This window comes from Myodes glareolus, chromosome 25 (genome assembly GCF_982192425.1).
Source record: "Myodes glareolus chromosome 25, mMyoGla1.1, whole genome shotgun sequence".
Lineage (NCBI taxonomy): Eukaryota > Metazoa > Chordata > Mammalia > Rodentia > Cricetidae > Myodes > Myodes glareolus.
The window spans coordinates 22,328,470-22,341,045 of record NC_142050.1 but is presented as its reverse complement, the minus strand read 5'-3'; the positions used below and the strand labels follow the sequence as shown (position 1 = coordinate 22,341,045).

Sequence of the window (12,576 nt, the reverse complement as noted above, 5' to 3'; positions counted from 1 at the left end):
AAAGCAACTTCTAGGAAGATATTCATTCACACTTAGGTATAAACAGATGTGTTTTCCTCAGACTTTTCTCTTTTAGCGGAATTTATTTTCCAACTCTCCATCTAAGTCAAGGGCAACTTTGGGCTACTAGTTGAATCTTCTGGTCTTCTTATTTTTTATCACATTATTATTATTATTATTATTATCATTATATTGGTTTTTAATCTTGGGTAATGGCACACCACACCCTATCTTGGATGAGGATTATTTTTTGATAAACTTACAGAAGACAACCTGTACAATTGTAACCTAAAGTAACTCTAGACATTTGTTGCTGTTTATGTAACAGTGAGTAATGGATCATCAGATTTCATTCAGGAAGAGAAAGTTAGTACTCACGCCAATAACTGCTTACTCTGATGAGAGTGGTTTGGAATGCTTTTCAATTGGGTGTCTAATTTTTAAAACTTGAATATATGGCTCCAAAATGTTATGTTGTTAACAAACATTTAACTTTGGGTAATTATACTCCAGCTAATTACAGTGTTTCAGTTGGGAACAGGTTACTTCTAAAAATCAGTGCAGAAGAGCCAGTGTCAAAAGCCTCAGTCCTAGATACAAATTTATTTAATGACCTCAAAACATAAGGCTTTAAAGATTATGGTTACCTACCTCAAGAGGACTTCTTTTGAGAACAAGATTTTCATTTTCCAATTGAAAGTGCTTGCCTCTCGCAGCTCTACTAACGGAACCTACTGACCATTGCTCTGGACTACACATGGAGGCAGGGTGGTTCCAGAAAAGGAACCTGAAGCATGCGCAGAGAATTGCCCACCTGGCTGCTCCCTAGCCGCACTCTCTTGAAAACTTAACCGGGGGATGGGAGGGAGGGAGGACGAGGAGATGAAGGGTGGACAGGACCCTGTCAATAGGCTTTTTCCTGTTTGGGGCTATGGGACAAGTCCTACGTCCTCGTATTTCAGCTGTGATCCTTTTCAGCCACGTAACAACTTTGAATTTGTGAACTGAACACAGCTAGCCTGTTTTCAGCTCAGTCACAATGCCAAGACGTGGCTGTGCTGCTTTCCTTCTATACCATTCTAACCTCCAGCGTGAGGGACCGAGCTACTACAGGAGCTCTGGAACAACCCAAACAGGGATGGGTTTTGCTCTGGATTCCCTGCCTGTTTGTGAATGTCTTCCTGGAAGCAAACTGGGGCTCGGTGGTTCAGTTGGTGTGGCTGGCCAGCAAGCCTCCAGGAGCTATCCTTGACTCTCAGTGCTGGGATGTCCATAGCAGGTTTTTTATGCAGGCTCTGAGTTCCAAATCACATTCCTGACTGAACCATTCCCTGTTGTTAGTCTTCTGCTGCCACTTTAAGAACTAACCACGCCCACCCCAGCCATCTTCTCTCTGGTGTGCGCACGCGCGCATCTGTGTGTGTGTGTGTGTGTGTGTGTGTGTTTTGTGTCGTATGTACGTGTGTCTTTGTTCTCTCTATGTTTGTCTATATCTCCCTTTCTTTAAGTAATAAATGTCTAGCTTTATGTATAGCCTTATGTCCATTTACTCTTCCGTTCACCGCATCCAGCTGCCTGACTCTGCTGCTCGCCCAGGGACCCTGTACTGCTCTGGCAACAGCTTCTGCCTGGCTTGCAGGCCGCCCGGGCCCTCTCAACATCATATTATTTTTAAAAAGAACAATACCTGTGGTCTTAAACGTGTAAGTTGGGAAAACCGATTTAAACACTAATAACTTTTTATCTAGTTGTTGTTTTACAGAATAACATTAAAGCTTGATTGCAGGCCACTGTGTGTACCACTGTCAAACTGAAATATCTCACATCATTGAACGTTTGTGAGAGCTTTTGTTTTTCTTCGTTTTGTGTGTGTGTTTTGAGGTCTGGACACATTTGTATTTAAAAATCCATATTGTCCTATCTGAGAGACTGCCTTCCTTTTTGTGTCTGTCTTAGATAAGGGTCTGTGATAAAATGTGACTCGCCAACAAAAGCCATCCAGTGCCTGCTTTTGAACAAGTTCAAGTAAAGAAGTGCTTGAGCTTCCTGAAAGGGTTGATGTCTTTGGCATTTCCACAGTTTTTATGTGGAGGGGGTTTCTGATTCCGTGATGTCCCCAGTACAGAGCAGAGCTGCTCATTCTTGGAACCATTGGGTACATTAGTGCACAGTCTATGAGGAATGCTGACACTAGAAAACAGGTTGCATCAGGACCAGGTTCTAGTTCCTTGGTTTCTAACTCAGTGTTTGGAAGAATGTCCGGATATGTAGTGAGCACTTGGAAAATATTTGTGGAAGTCACATACATCGATCTCGGTGCCATTGTTCTAAGTTTCAGAACAATCTTTTGCCTTTATATCATGTTATCTGGTGATTAATGGAAATGAAACTCTGCCTTAAGACCCTCATAGAAGGAAAAGATGGTGTTACCTTTACACACACACACACACGCACGCACGCACGCACGCACGCACGCACGCACGCACGCGCACTTCCCATACCTGAAAAGGCTTATTCAAGAAAGGAAGTTCTTAGGAAATCTTAACAAGAACATACTGATTTACTCCAGCCATTGAATCATCTCAGCATAGACATGGCAGGTGTCCCTCCTGCCTCCTCTCACTCCTCGGTAGTAAGTATCTCAGGGCAGGTGGTAAGTCAAGATCTTGCTGACGTAGAGTCATTCAGCACCTGTGGCCGTGGAGCACTGCCTGGGAAGCAGAGTGGGCCTCGGTGTTTTTGACCCCGTTTCGAATCAGGATGAGGTGTATTTTCAGAGAGCGATGTGCGCGTGTAAATCACCACCTAAACACTTCATCTGGTCTGGTGCAGTCTTTCCCTCAGGGAACTGGGATGCTTTTTATAGGAGGTGAACTAATAGGCTTTGACCCCAGCTTTGTGAGTTCTCGGGCTGTTGAATGACATCTGTCATAATGCCCTGCCTATTTGCAGCACTGGACCCTGATAGAACATGCTCTACCGTGCTTTTCATTAAGAATTAATGTGCTCACTGGATGCTTAGCTACATCATGCTTGTCTTTATTCTGAATTTTTTTAATATGCTGTTTTGTGAGCTGGGAGGGCCCATGTCTCTACATCCCACTTCTGTGGCATGCTTCCTAAGTCCTTCTGCATTCTCCTAAGGTTCACAGAGATCCAGCAAGGCCGGCTTTTGCAGTGCAATGTGGAGACTTGTCATTTAGTCCCTGGATTCTGGGGAGAAGACTTAGCCTCCACAGCTAAGCACTTCCTGGTAACACAAATGCTATCAGCTGTTCCCTCCTCCTCTGGGAAGTTCTGTGCGGTCTCACTAATGATGTCAGGAAAAAGGAAGGTCTGGCTTTCTGTGCTGAGTTAACATGCACAGGAACAGAAGCATACACACACCTTCAACCTTACGTCAAACATGCTGTTGCACACTAGTGGAAAGGATGAAAATAGTGCAGACACCCCCACAGGGAACAGCAGTTTACACTGAGTGTCTAGGAATGAGGGCCATCAGGAGACTAGCATCTGGGTTCTGGGTAAGGGCCGTGAGCAGCGGCACACAGCAGCCCAGGCTTCGCAACCAGTGATGCCCAGCTTCACATTAGCCTCTGCTCCTCCATTTCCCACCTGTCCGATGGAGAGAGCGCCTCTTCATGCCGTGAAATATACACAAAATAACTTAGTTCAGCGAAAGACCCTCATCTACCGCCTGCTAATGTGAACCTCAGGCACTGACTAAACATCTGGAATCTTCTTTGGTTCCAGATATTCTTTCTAAGAGATGGGATGAGTGAACAAAATAATCCTGAGAATTACGTGATCATCTTCCTCGGAAGTTCTTCAGCTTTATCTTCTGGAAAGAGATCTGGCTAGAATTTCTTGGGCATGAAGAAAGAAAGCAAATGCTAAGAGCATGGACCTTTTTGGTGTGAGAACATAATGCTTTTAATATTTAGCAATATTACATACATAGCCAGCAGATGTATTAACTCAGAAAAATAATAGTTTCTCTTTAAAAAAAAAAAAAGAAAAAACTTTAATCTAAGGTTATTGGGATTACAAAAATAATAGCACATTTCTTTAAGTGATTTGCACTTTGCCACCGAGACACCAGAGCTGCAAAGAAATCCGCAGCCTCTATCCGCACAAAATCTTATGACCTTAAAGAAAAAGTTTATTTTCATATTTACAGAAGAAACGTGCTGATTGCTTCTTAAAATTCCCTTTGGAATTCCACAGTGACACTTTTGTTGAAGTCGGGAACATTTCAAATTAAAGAAGGCACTTTGGAAGCAGCTTGCAAGGCCCCTCAGGTCACACCACTGCACAGTTCTGGGTTCTCTTCTACAGACAGGTCTATCTCAGAGCCTCGGGAACTTCCACCTACAAAGACAGGTGTGGCCTTTCAATCAAGCAATAAGAGTGTTCAAGTAAATCACCACCATCTCACCGCCACCTGTAGGATCTACCTTTAGCACTTTTCCCTGAGGGGAATTTGAATGTAGATTATGATCACCGAGTGGTGATCACCCACGTCTATAAATTTGGTAGTAAATCCTTTGCAGTTTAGGGTGAAAATTCTGAGAAGTGATGAATCTTTTCGGAATGCGGATAATACTTTATTTTGTTTTTTAATCAGGGGATTTGAAGTTTTGTTTGTTGGAGTGGCATAAAATGATCCTGGCTGAGATAATAAGTTGGCACGCATGGAAATGTGTTCATTCTCCCACTCAATGTGCCTGCCTCTAGTGCTGACTGACACTTGGCGTGCTTGCTCTCGCATGCACAGATATTAAAAGATTAGTAAGAATTTGGAGAGGTGGCGTTGATAGCATCCATCCATGGAGACTGATTCACTGAATCAATTTCACCTTAAGGTTAGTTCTGGGGTGACTTACCCTCCGGAGCTGTCTTATGCTGCTCCCCCGAATGGCTTCCATGAGGTTCTCATGAGCTGATCTCTGGGGGGTAGAGGGTCGGGAGCTGTCTTCCATTTTCTTCTCTTGCACTGACCTCAGAGAATTCTTTATTTCCTTTAGGATGTTGTTTGGCTGTTTCTTAACCTTCTTCCCTTTTTTCTTTCGCTGTCCATTTTGTAGGGCCCGCTGGGCATTTTCCTGTTGTTTAATGACTTCTGCGATATTTCTGGTGATGAGCTTTTTCTCTGGGAGTGGAGGAGGAGGGGGAGGAGGGGGAGGAGGCAGCATGTGCGGAGGAAGAGGGGGAGGAGGAGGGGGAGGGGCTACCGGAGATGGAGGTCTGCTTCTCCCAGTGTGGACTTTCTTGGAGACTTTGGGAGATGACCAGGGAGACTGCCTTGGAGAGGCGTACGGAGAAGAGCCTGGTGTCCCTCTTTGCCAGACTTTGGTCCTAAGAGCAGCTCCTCCGTCATACCCCTCTTGCTGTTTTTGCTCCTGCATGCGCTTTTGCCTCTGTTTATCCATATTCCTTGTTAAAATACTCGTCATACTCATTCTTGGTCCTGGGAGCTCAAAATGGTAGCCCAGCCTCAGCAGCGTGGTGTTCTCCTTGAGCAGCTTGACAATCTCCATCTCCACCTGGGAGCCCATGATGTGTCTCTGGTTGTGGAAGCGCAGCTCGGTGAGCACCGTGTTGTGCTGCAGGGCTCTCATGATGGCCAGGATCCCCTTGCCCGTGATGAAGTTGGACTCCACATTGACACTGGTGATGTGCTCATTGACCTTGAGCATGTCTGCTATGGCAATCGCCGCGGCGTCATCCGCGTGCGTGTTGGCCAGACTGAGCGTCTTCACGACTGTGTTCTCCTTGAGCGCTTCCGCAAAGCGGGACAGGGTCTGTGTGGTGATGTTCTCGATATTGTTCAGATTGACTTCTGTTGTGTCAGGGTCGTTGTTTTTAATCTTTTCCAGGGCGTCCTCAATAACAGTGGGATTTCCACAAGGGTGAATGGCGGCGGGCGACTCTGTGTTCCTCTGTGTCCCTCCACTATTGCTATTGGTTAAATTTATGTTTTCTATTTGGCTTTTAAATGTCTTTGGCTTGGAGTTATCTGAATTAGCGCTACTGTAGTTTACAGTTCCGTTAATGTGTTTTGTAGCTTCAGTTGTAGCTTCCTCTTCCTCACTGTCCTCTTCTTCTTCCTCTTCCTCTTCCTCTTCCTCCTGAGACTCCTCCTGCCCCTCCTCCTCCTCTGTACACACTTCCTCAGAGACTTCGCTGTTGCTTTCTGTGAAGATTAGCTCTTCCTCACTCTCCTCCTTGTCTTCCTCTGCAACCTAAGGAGTGCATTGACACCATTAAGGTTTCCCTGCAAGCAGCGTTATGAGTTTACAAAAGTTAACTTAAGTACCTCAAAGGTCCTGGGGAGCAGGGTCAGCAAGCCCTTGGTTCTCACCTCTCTAGTTCAAGTGGCCAAGGTCAATGTTTGGTTGCATAATCACTAACCGCTTTTCTGTAAACATTCATTTTCTACAAAATAGTGGGCTTTTACTGAATAAGAATATTTGATCGTTTTCCTAGTTTGAATACAGAAGTCTGAGCTTCAACTTCAGAAAATGCTGGATACATTTTTCAACATTTTAGGCGTAGCAAGATGTTGCAACAGATAAATGTACTTGCAGCATAAGCCCAATGGACTTCAATCCCCTGGTCTTTTGACCTGTACATGTGCCATCATAAATAAAAAAAGAAAATAAGAAAACTTTAGTATGTTGACTTCCCAACTCATTTTGTTCCAGTTTTGCAAATCTCTCTGGATTACACTGTCCTTTCCTATTTTCTACCAAACAAGTACAACAAAAATAAACAATATGACCATGAATTCCCTGTCCTTAATGCTCAAATTTCACCTGTTACCTTGGCTAATTAAGAGGTTGAAACAAGAGAGTAGTGAGTTCAAGGCTTGTCTATCACAGAGAGAGTTCAAGGTCAGCCTAGGTAATTTAGTGAGACTCTGCCTCAAAGAGAGGGCCCAGGGCTGGGAGCATAAGCCAAGCAAAAATGTTTATTCCCCAAATGTTCCGACAATTCCAGATGTGACCAAGCCTAGTGCCCTCTGGCCTGTTAGGCTCCGTGTCGAGAAGCAGATGCGGCTCTAGCATTTATCTGTTGTGTGATGGCATCCAGCACAAGCAAGTGGAAATGCCACACTCCCCTGGAGTCACTGATCAGGGCAGACCACAAGCTGCTCTCTGGGAAAACAAACAGTAAGCCGAAGCTTTGGTGGGTGCCATGGTAAAGCATGACAGCCTGCAGAAGGCTCGCCTCCCTAGATCCCACCCAGCAGTGCTGCGGAGCAGACAGCCCCAGGGAAGTTCAAAGCCAGTCTTTGCCCAGCCTAAGGCTTTAAACGTAATTAGCATTCGTCCCTTGAAAAAGGATTTCAGGTAAACGGGATTTGATTCTAGCTTTGTCTCTTCTATTCACAAGTCCCTCTGCAGACTCCCAAAAGACTGCTTTCTCTTTGTCGTTTTGTCTTTTATTAGGAAAAGCCTTGGAAATGCCGAGAGTGTCCGTTTTGCTCTCTTGTGAGTCTTTCTCCTTGTCTCTTTCAAAGCCCCATGGCCCTTCCTTCCCCTACAGCCTCTTCCATCCTCCGCACTGGGAGCACTTTTCTTTTCTCTTCCAGGGGTGCTGCTGTCTGTGGCATGTGCATGAGGATGAAGCTTTGGAAAACACTGTTGGTCTCCAGGTTTGTCCGCCCAGTTGTCACAAAATAGCGTCCAGTTAGCTACACTTGTTGAGAGTGACAGGCACCAAGTGATGGCCTGGGAAAGGGTCAGCCTCTCCTGGGATGACCTGTCCAGTCTCAGTTTACTTGATATATTAGGAGAAGAAGGGAGAGGGTGTCTGTCTGTCTGTCTATTTGTTTGTCAAAGGGGTGGAAGGACAGGAGTCGCAACTCAAGGATACCAAGCCCCCTGCAAAGCAGACCATGGATCAGTTAGACAGAGTTCTGACACCCCAACTGAAGTCACTTTGTGTAAGTTCTCCAAAGTGGGGTCTCCATCAGTTATCTAAGGGCGTGTGCTGTATCCTTGTGGTTTTGGACTGTCTCAAAATCCACAGTAGGTTGCTTTCATACAACCACAAAATTTCATCTCCTTTAGTACTTAAAGATCTTTAGCCTCTCTCTACAAATGCCCTTCCCCTTCAAAATATAGCTGGAAATCGTGTCGGTTCTCTAGCAACGTGAGCTGTTATGTAATGTCTATTGATGCCTCTTCTAGGAGCCCGCCTTTGAACCCTTCCTGAAGTAGTCCCTGAGATGTCTGCATTGACAATTCTCCCAATAAGCTACAGCGCACACTTTAACTACTTGTTTGCCATTTTCTCCATAGACTGTTTGAAATGGGTGTAGGCCCGTGTCGTTTTTCTCACCTAGCACAGTGCCTAGCATCTTAGAGAGGCTCAGTGAACATGCATTTACTGCATGATCTCAGTTGATACTGGTTAACAGGTTCTCATACCTAGAGGAAATACTGATAAGGTCAGATGACATAAGGTGACCAAGTGCCCTGACTATTTGCCCAGGCCTGGGGGTTTACCAAGATACAGAAATTTTCTAAAGCAGTCCAGGGCAGTCTGAAATTGCTGATCACTCCGGGAGGGGAACGTATGGGAGAAAAGACAGCAGCAAGGGGAAAGGGAAAGGTCGGATGGCCCACAGGGCGATCCCTGCTCCTTTATGAATCAGTCCTACATCGGAGAGGAAGTGCTCACTGGTTTCCTACATCTGCTGCTTTGGAGTTAGGATTGATCCTCTGGGGAATGCGGTGGAAAGGTGGACATAGTAAAGGTGGGAGATGAAGTGGGAAGGACTGAGCAGACAGAATGCAGATGCCGGTGAACATGGAGAGTAAACAGGGCAATAGCCAGGAGACAGCCAGCCTCTTCCGGTTATCTCCACAACACCATCATGGCTGTATGGAAGCAAGAGGCTTGGCTTTCAGCTCTGGTCCTGGTTCTCCATGTCAAGAGCTGGTTGACTTTAGACAAATCATCTGACCTTTCTGGGTCTCAAGAAACTGCATGATTCTTATAGTCCTAATGTTAGCGTGTGTCCTAAAGGTCAGATGGGGTTGCTAGACCCCAGCTAGTTGGGCCTACCCTGATGGTTTCCCATCTGCAGAGCCTGAAGAATTTGTGCCTTTTGAAGTACCAGACCATGTTCCTCCTGCTGGGCCAGCATCTACACATCTGAAAAACTACCTTCATGCCAAGAGTCTCTAGCTTCAATCCCAACTTGACTGAAAAGCTGCTACCCTCACATAAGTTCCTTAACTTTTCCTGGTCCTGGCTCTCAAGTGCAGAAAGTAAGATGAGATGAGATAAGGTGAGAAAAACCTTATTGGCCCTGGGCCTTAGCCCCGGCAACTACTCGAGTGAGGAAAACTGAACTGTTACATGTCCAGGACGCCTAGAACTGATGTAGGACACATTTATGTCACTCTAGATAAAAATAGAAAAAAAAAGGCTGTCACTAAGTAGGTGCTACAAAAACTGTTCCTAAACCTTCACAAAGCCAGTGGCCTCACCACCCCATCCCATCCAGATCCCTGCTCCTTCTCATGGAACCTCTTTGTGCCATCGTCTTTGAGACAAGCATCTGCTCCCCTCTCCCTCAGCTGCTGGGATGTTTCCCCTGTGGTGGGACTGGATTTACTCCCTCTGTCAGTCAGCAGGCTTTTGCTCAGCACCCTTGTGACTACAGAGACAGCTGGCTGGGACCGTGAAGTGGGAGAAAAGTGAACCAGCTGAGCAAGGAATCAAAGTCCGTAAAAAAGACAGCCTCTCTAATTGGACTGATAAGCCACTGGCAGGATCAGCAAAACCTTTGGCAGCAGGAGGTGGGTGTCAACAGCAGCTGACAAGAGGCTTTGCCCTTTGCTTCTCTCTGCTGTCATAACATTATGACATTAAAATGCCTTTGTCCTGTTATTGTTGTAGGTGCCTCTATGTTCTGGCTTCTTAGGGATAGTTGCATTCTCAGGCTGGAGAATTTTTTTTTTTTTAGCAAGAATAGTTAAGACGTCGTTCTATTTCATCAGACTGTTGACTCTTAGGTGCATTCCAAACAAACAAACCAAAAACAAATAAGGACACCAATCAAAACAAATTCGACTTTTAAGTGACAGTCGTGGGAGAACTGACTGGCCCAGATCTTCACTGGTCATAAGTGTTCTCTCCTCATCTCTCCCTCTGGTTTCTCGTGACTGCAGCCACAGTGGCCTTGGAAGATCCTGGCTTGGTCCCAGTGGCCCTTCCGACGATGACTGACACAGGCTAAGCTCACACATATCTTGCTACAAATGTGCACACAGCTATCGCCAAGATCACCACGGTTCCCACGTTAGTACTGCGGCAAGCTGGCCACCATGAGCCAGTTTATTTTCGTTACAAATAATTTCAGTGGCATGCACAAGCTTTTAAATAGTTGTTTGTAGTCTTGTTTCTTTTTCTCTTCCATGAACTCAAAGTTTCTTTCCTATAATAACATTCTACCACTATAATGACTTTCCCAGAGGTTAGTCTTTTGAACTGCCTTACAGCGATGACTCATTGGGAAATTCAAAATGACTCTTGCCTGGGCAGCACACATGTGCTTCCTAGACCTGAGCTCTCCCACATAAGCATCTTTCCTAGTCTCAGAATCCTCTTCAAGGAAGAAGATTGTCATAGGTGCAGCTATACACGCAGGTTCAGCCTGTATCCTTGGTGGGTTTTTTCCTTTAGATTCTATGCTAAAGCATGGCTTCTCTTTGGGCAAAGCACTAGAACTTGTCGGAATCTCAATGGGGAGGGGAGAATCTTGATTCACTAAAGAAACAAAAAATGAACTCTCTCAATGGACACATGGTAAGAGAATCCTTGAAAAGGAATGATTGTCTGTACAAACTCTGACAACTTAAGGACAAACAGGAGGAGCAAAGAGGACTCTTGACTCTTATTTCCATCCTCTCCCCATAGCTTTGAACTTGGGCATTGGAAATATAAAGCTGCTTTTACTGCCGCCATTATTGCTGCTAAAGTATCAAGAAATAAATGTACTTCACTGAAGGAAAATTGTACCAGAAACATGCAACGCAACAATCAGGGCCTAGAGTATTTGATGACTCATTCAAACCAATACTCTGTGAAACGGTTCCCTTTCCAGGTTCTCATTTTTAATCAATAAAACTACTCTCACCAAGACCATTTTGACCCAGAAAATAGTGCAGTAATGAACACAATTGGGCTATAAGGAAATTTAAGTGATGAACACTGGGAAGCTGTGTTCTCAGAAAAGAGGGGTGTCTGGCTTTGGAGTGAGGGGTGGGGTAAGGAGGATGGGTACAGCCAGGGCACAGTCTTCAAAGCCTACCTTTCCACACTCCCCAAGTCGTTCCTTCTCCAGAAGTTTTTGGGACTCCTTTTCCCAATAAGCCATCAGCGCCTCCCTGCTGAAGTTCCCTGTGGGGGTTTTCTCCGTCAGACTCTTCTGCCTCATCCCCACAGGAAGGGTTCGGTCTGGTTCAATGTCCTCCAGCTCCCTCTCAAGCTCCTTAAGCTCCTCAGCCGAGAGGGAGGCCAGAAGTTCATCCTCATCGATGGATTCATATTTACTAAGTCCCCTTCTGTAACCAAAGGTAGACATGGTCCCAACCTCGTCAGACACCCCAAAAACTTGAAGAAGCAGGCATTCAAGGCAAGCAGAGGCTGAGCGGGAGGCAAGTGTCAGGCTGGTCGGCAGCTGGCGTGAGGAGTGGCCTCGGGAGCCTTTTAAGAGAGGTGATGCAGGGCTCTGACAATGTGGAGAGGCTGAAAGCATGGGCTGTTTTAAGCATCAGACGTCAGCTAGACATTTGAACACAAAGAATGTCACATCAGTGGTGGATGGAGGTCTCAGAACCAGCAGGGATTATTCACACAGTGGCCAGAGCCATATTTAGCTGAGCCCGATAGCTAGTGAGGACAGGCGGAGTGTTTCAGATAGGAGTTGACATGACTCTCCTTACTCGGTGCTCAACCAATGCAGGGTAAACTTTGTTTTGAAAATGCCTTGTCACAGACACTGTGGCCATGAACGGATTCTTTCAATATGAACTGAGGGTGGAGAAACAACTCTACAATGTCCTAACTGCTATGGGTAGTTAGTGTGGTTCTTCTAGAAACATCCTGGGTAGTATGATGGGGACAGAAGCTATGATAATACAGGAATTTATAAATTATCATGCTTTGTGGTATGTGAAACCCTGTCATACGGCCCCATAGTTGTATGTCCTTTAGAATTGCGGTTTGACCCTCATTTACATTTTGGCAATTTTGGCAATTTGAGACTGAGAGATTACGTGAAACACTTTAAGGCTGACGGCTGGAAGGACTGAAGGAATCTTCTCCACTTCACCAAATGGCTGCCTTCTCCTTCCTATGTGAGTAGAAACTGGATTTTTCCGGTTTTCTAAAGACTTCTGCTGTGAAAAACCAATGCTCAACACTCTGAATATTTTATATCATTTAATCCCACAATCATATGAGGAATATTATCATTGTCAGAATCTGAAAAGCATAGATCCCTGAGAGGTTGAATAACTAGCTTAGGAAAACAAAACTAAGAAGTAGAAAGGT

The 12,576-nt window shown here is 45.3% G+C and overlaps 1 protein-coding gene across 1 annotated transcript; it reads right to left on the bottom strand.

The window, feature by feature from the left end:
* Positions 1-3,908: 3,908 nt before the first annotated feature.
* On the bottom strand, positions 3,909-11,761 carry Lmod2 (leiomodin 2). Its single transcript, XM_048450993.3, has 3 exons — positions 11,333-11,761; positions 4,887-6,245; positions 3,909-4,371 (listed from the first exon to the last, which is right to left on the bottom strand). The coding sequence occupies exons 1-3, from the start codon at positions 11,603-11,605 to the stop codon at positions 4,345-4,347; spliced, it is 1,659 nt and encodes a 552-aa protein (XP_048306950.1). The 5' UTR covers positions 11,606-11,761; the 3' UTR covers positions 3,909-4,344.
* Positions 11,762-12,576: the final 815 nt, after the last annotated feature.

Coding starts and splice junctions, on each gene's coding strand:
- Lmod2 (XM_048450993.3), bottom strand. CDS start 11,605: ATGTCTACCTTTGGTTACAGAAGGGGACTTAGTAAATATGAATCCATC. Junction 6,246..11,332: donor GACTTGGGGAGTGTGGAAAG/GTAGGCTTTGAA, acceptor TGCACTCCTTAG/GTTGCAGAGGAAGACAAGGA. Junction 4,372..4,886: donor GCATAAGACAGCTCCGGAGG/GTAAGTCACCCC, acceptor CTGTCTTTGTAG/GTGGAAGTTCCCGAGGCTCT.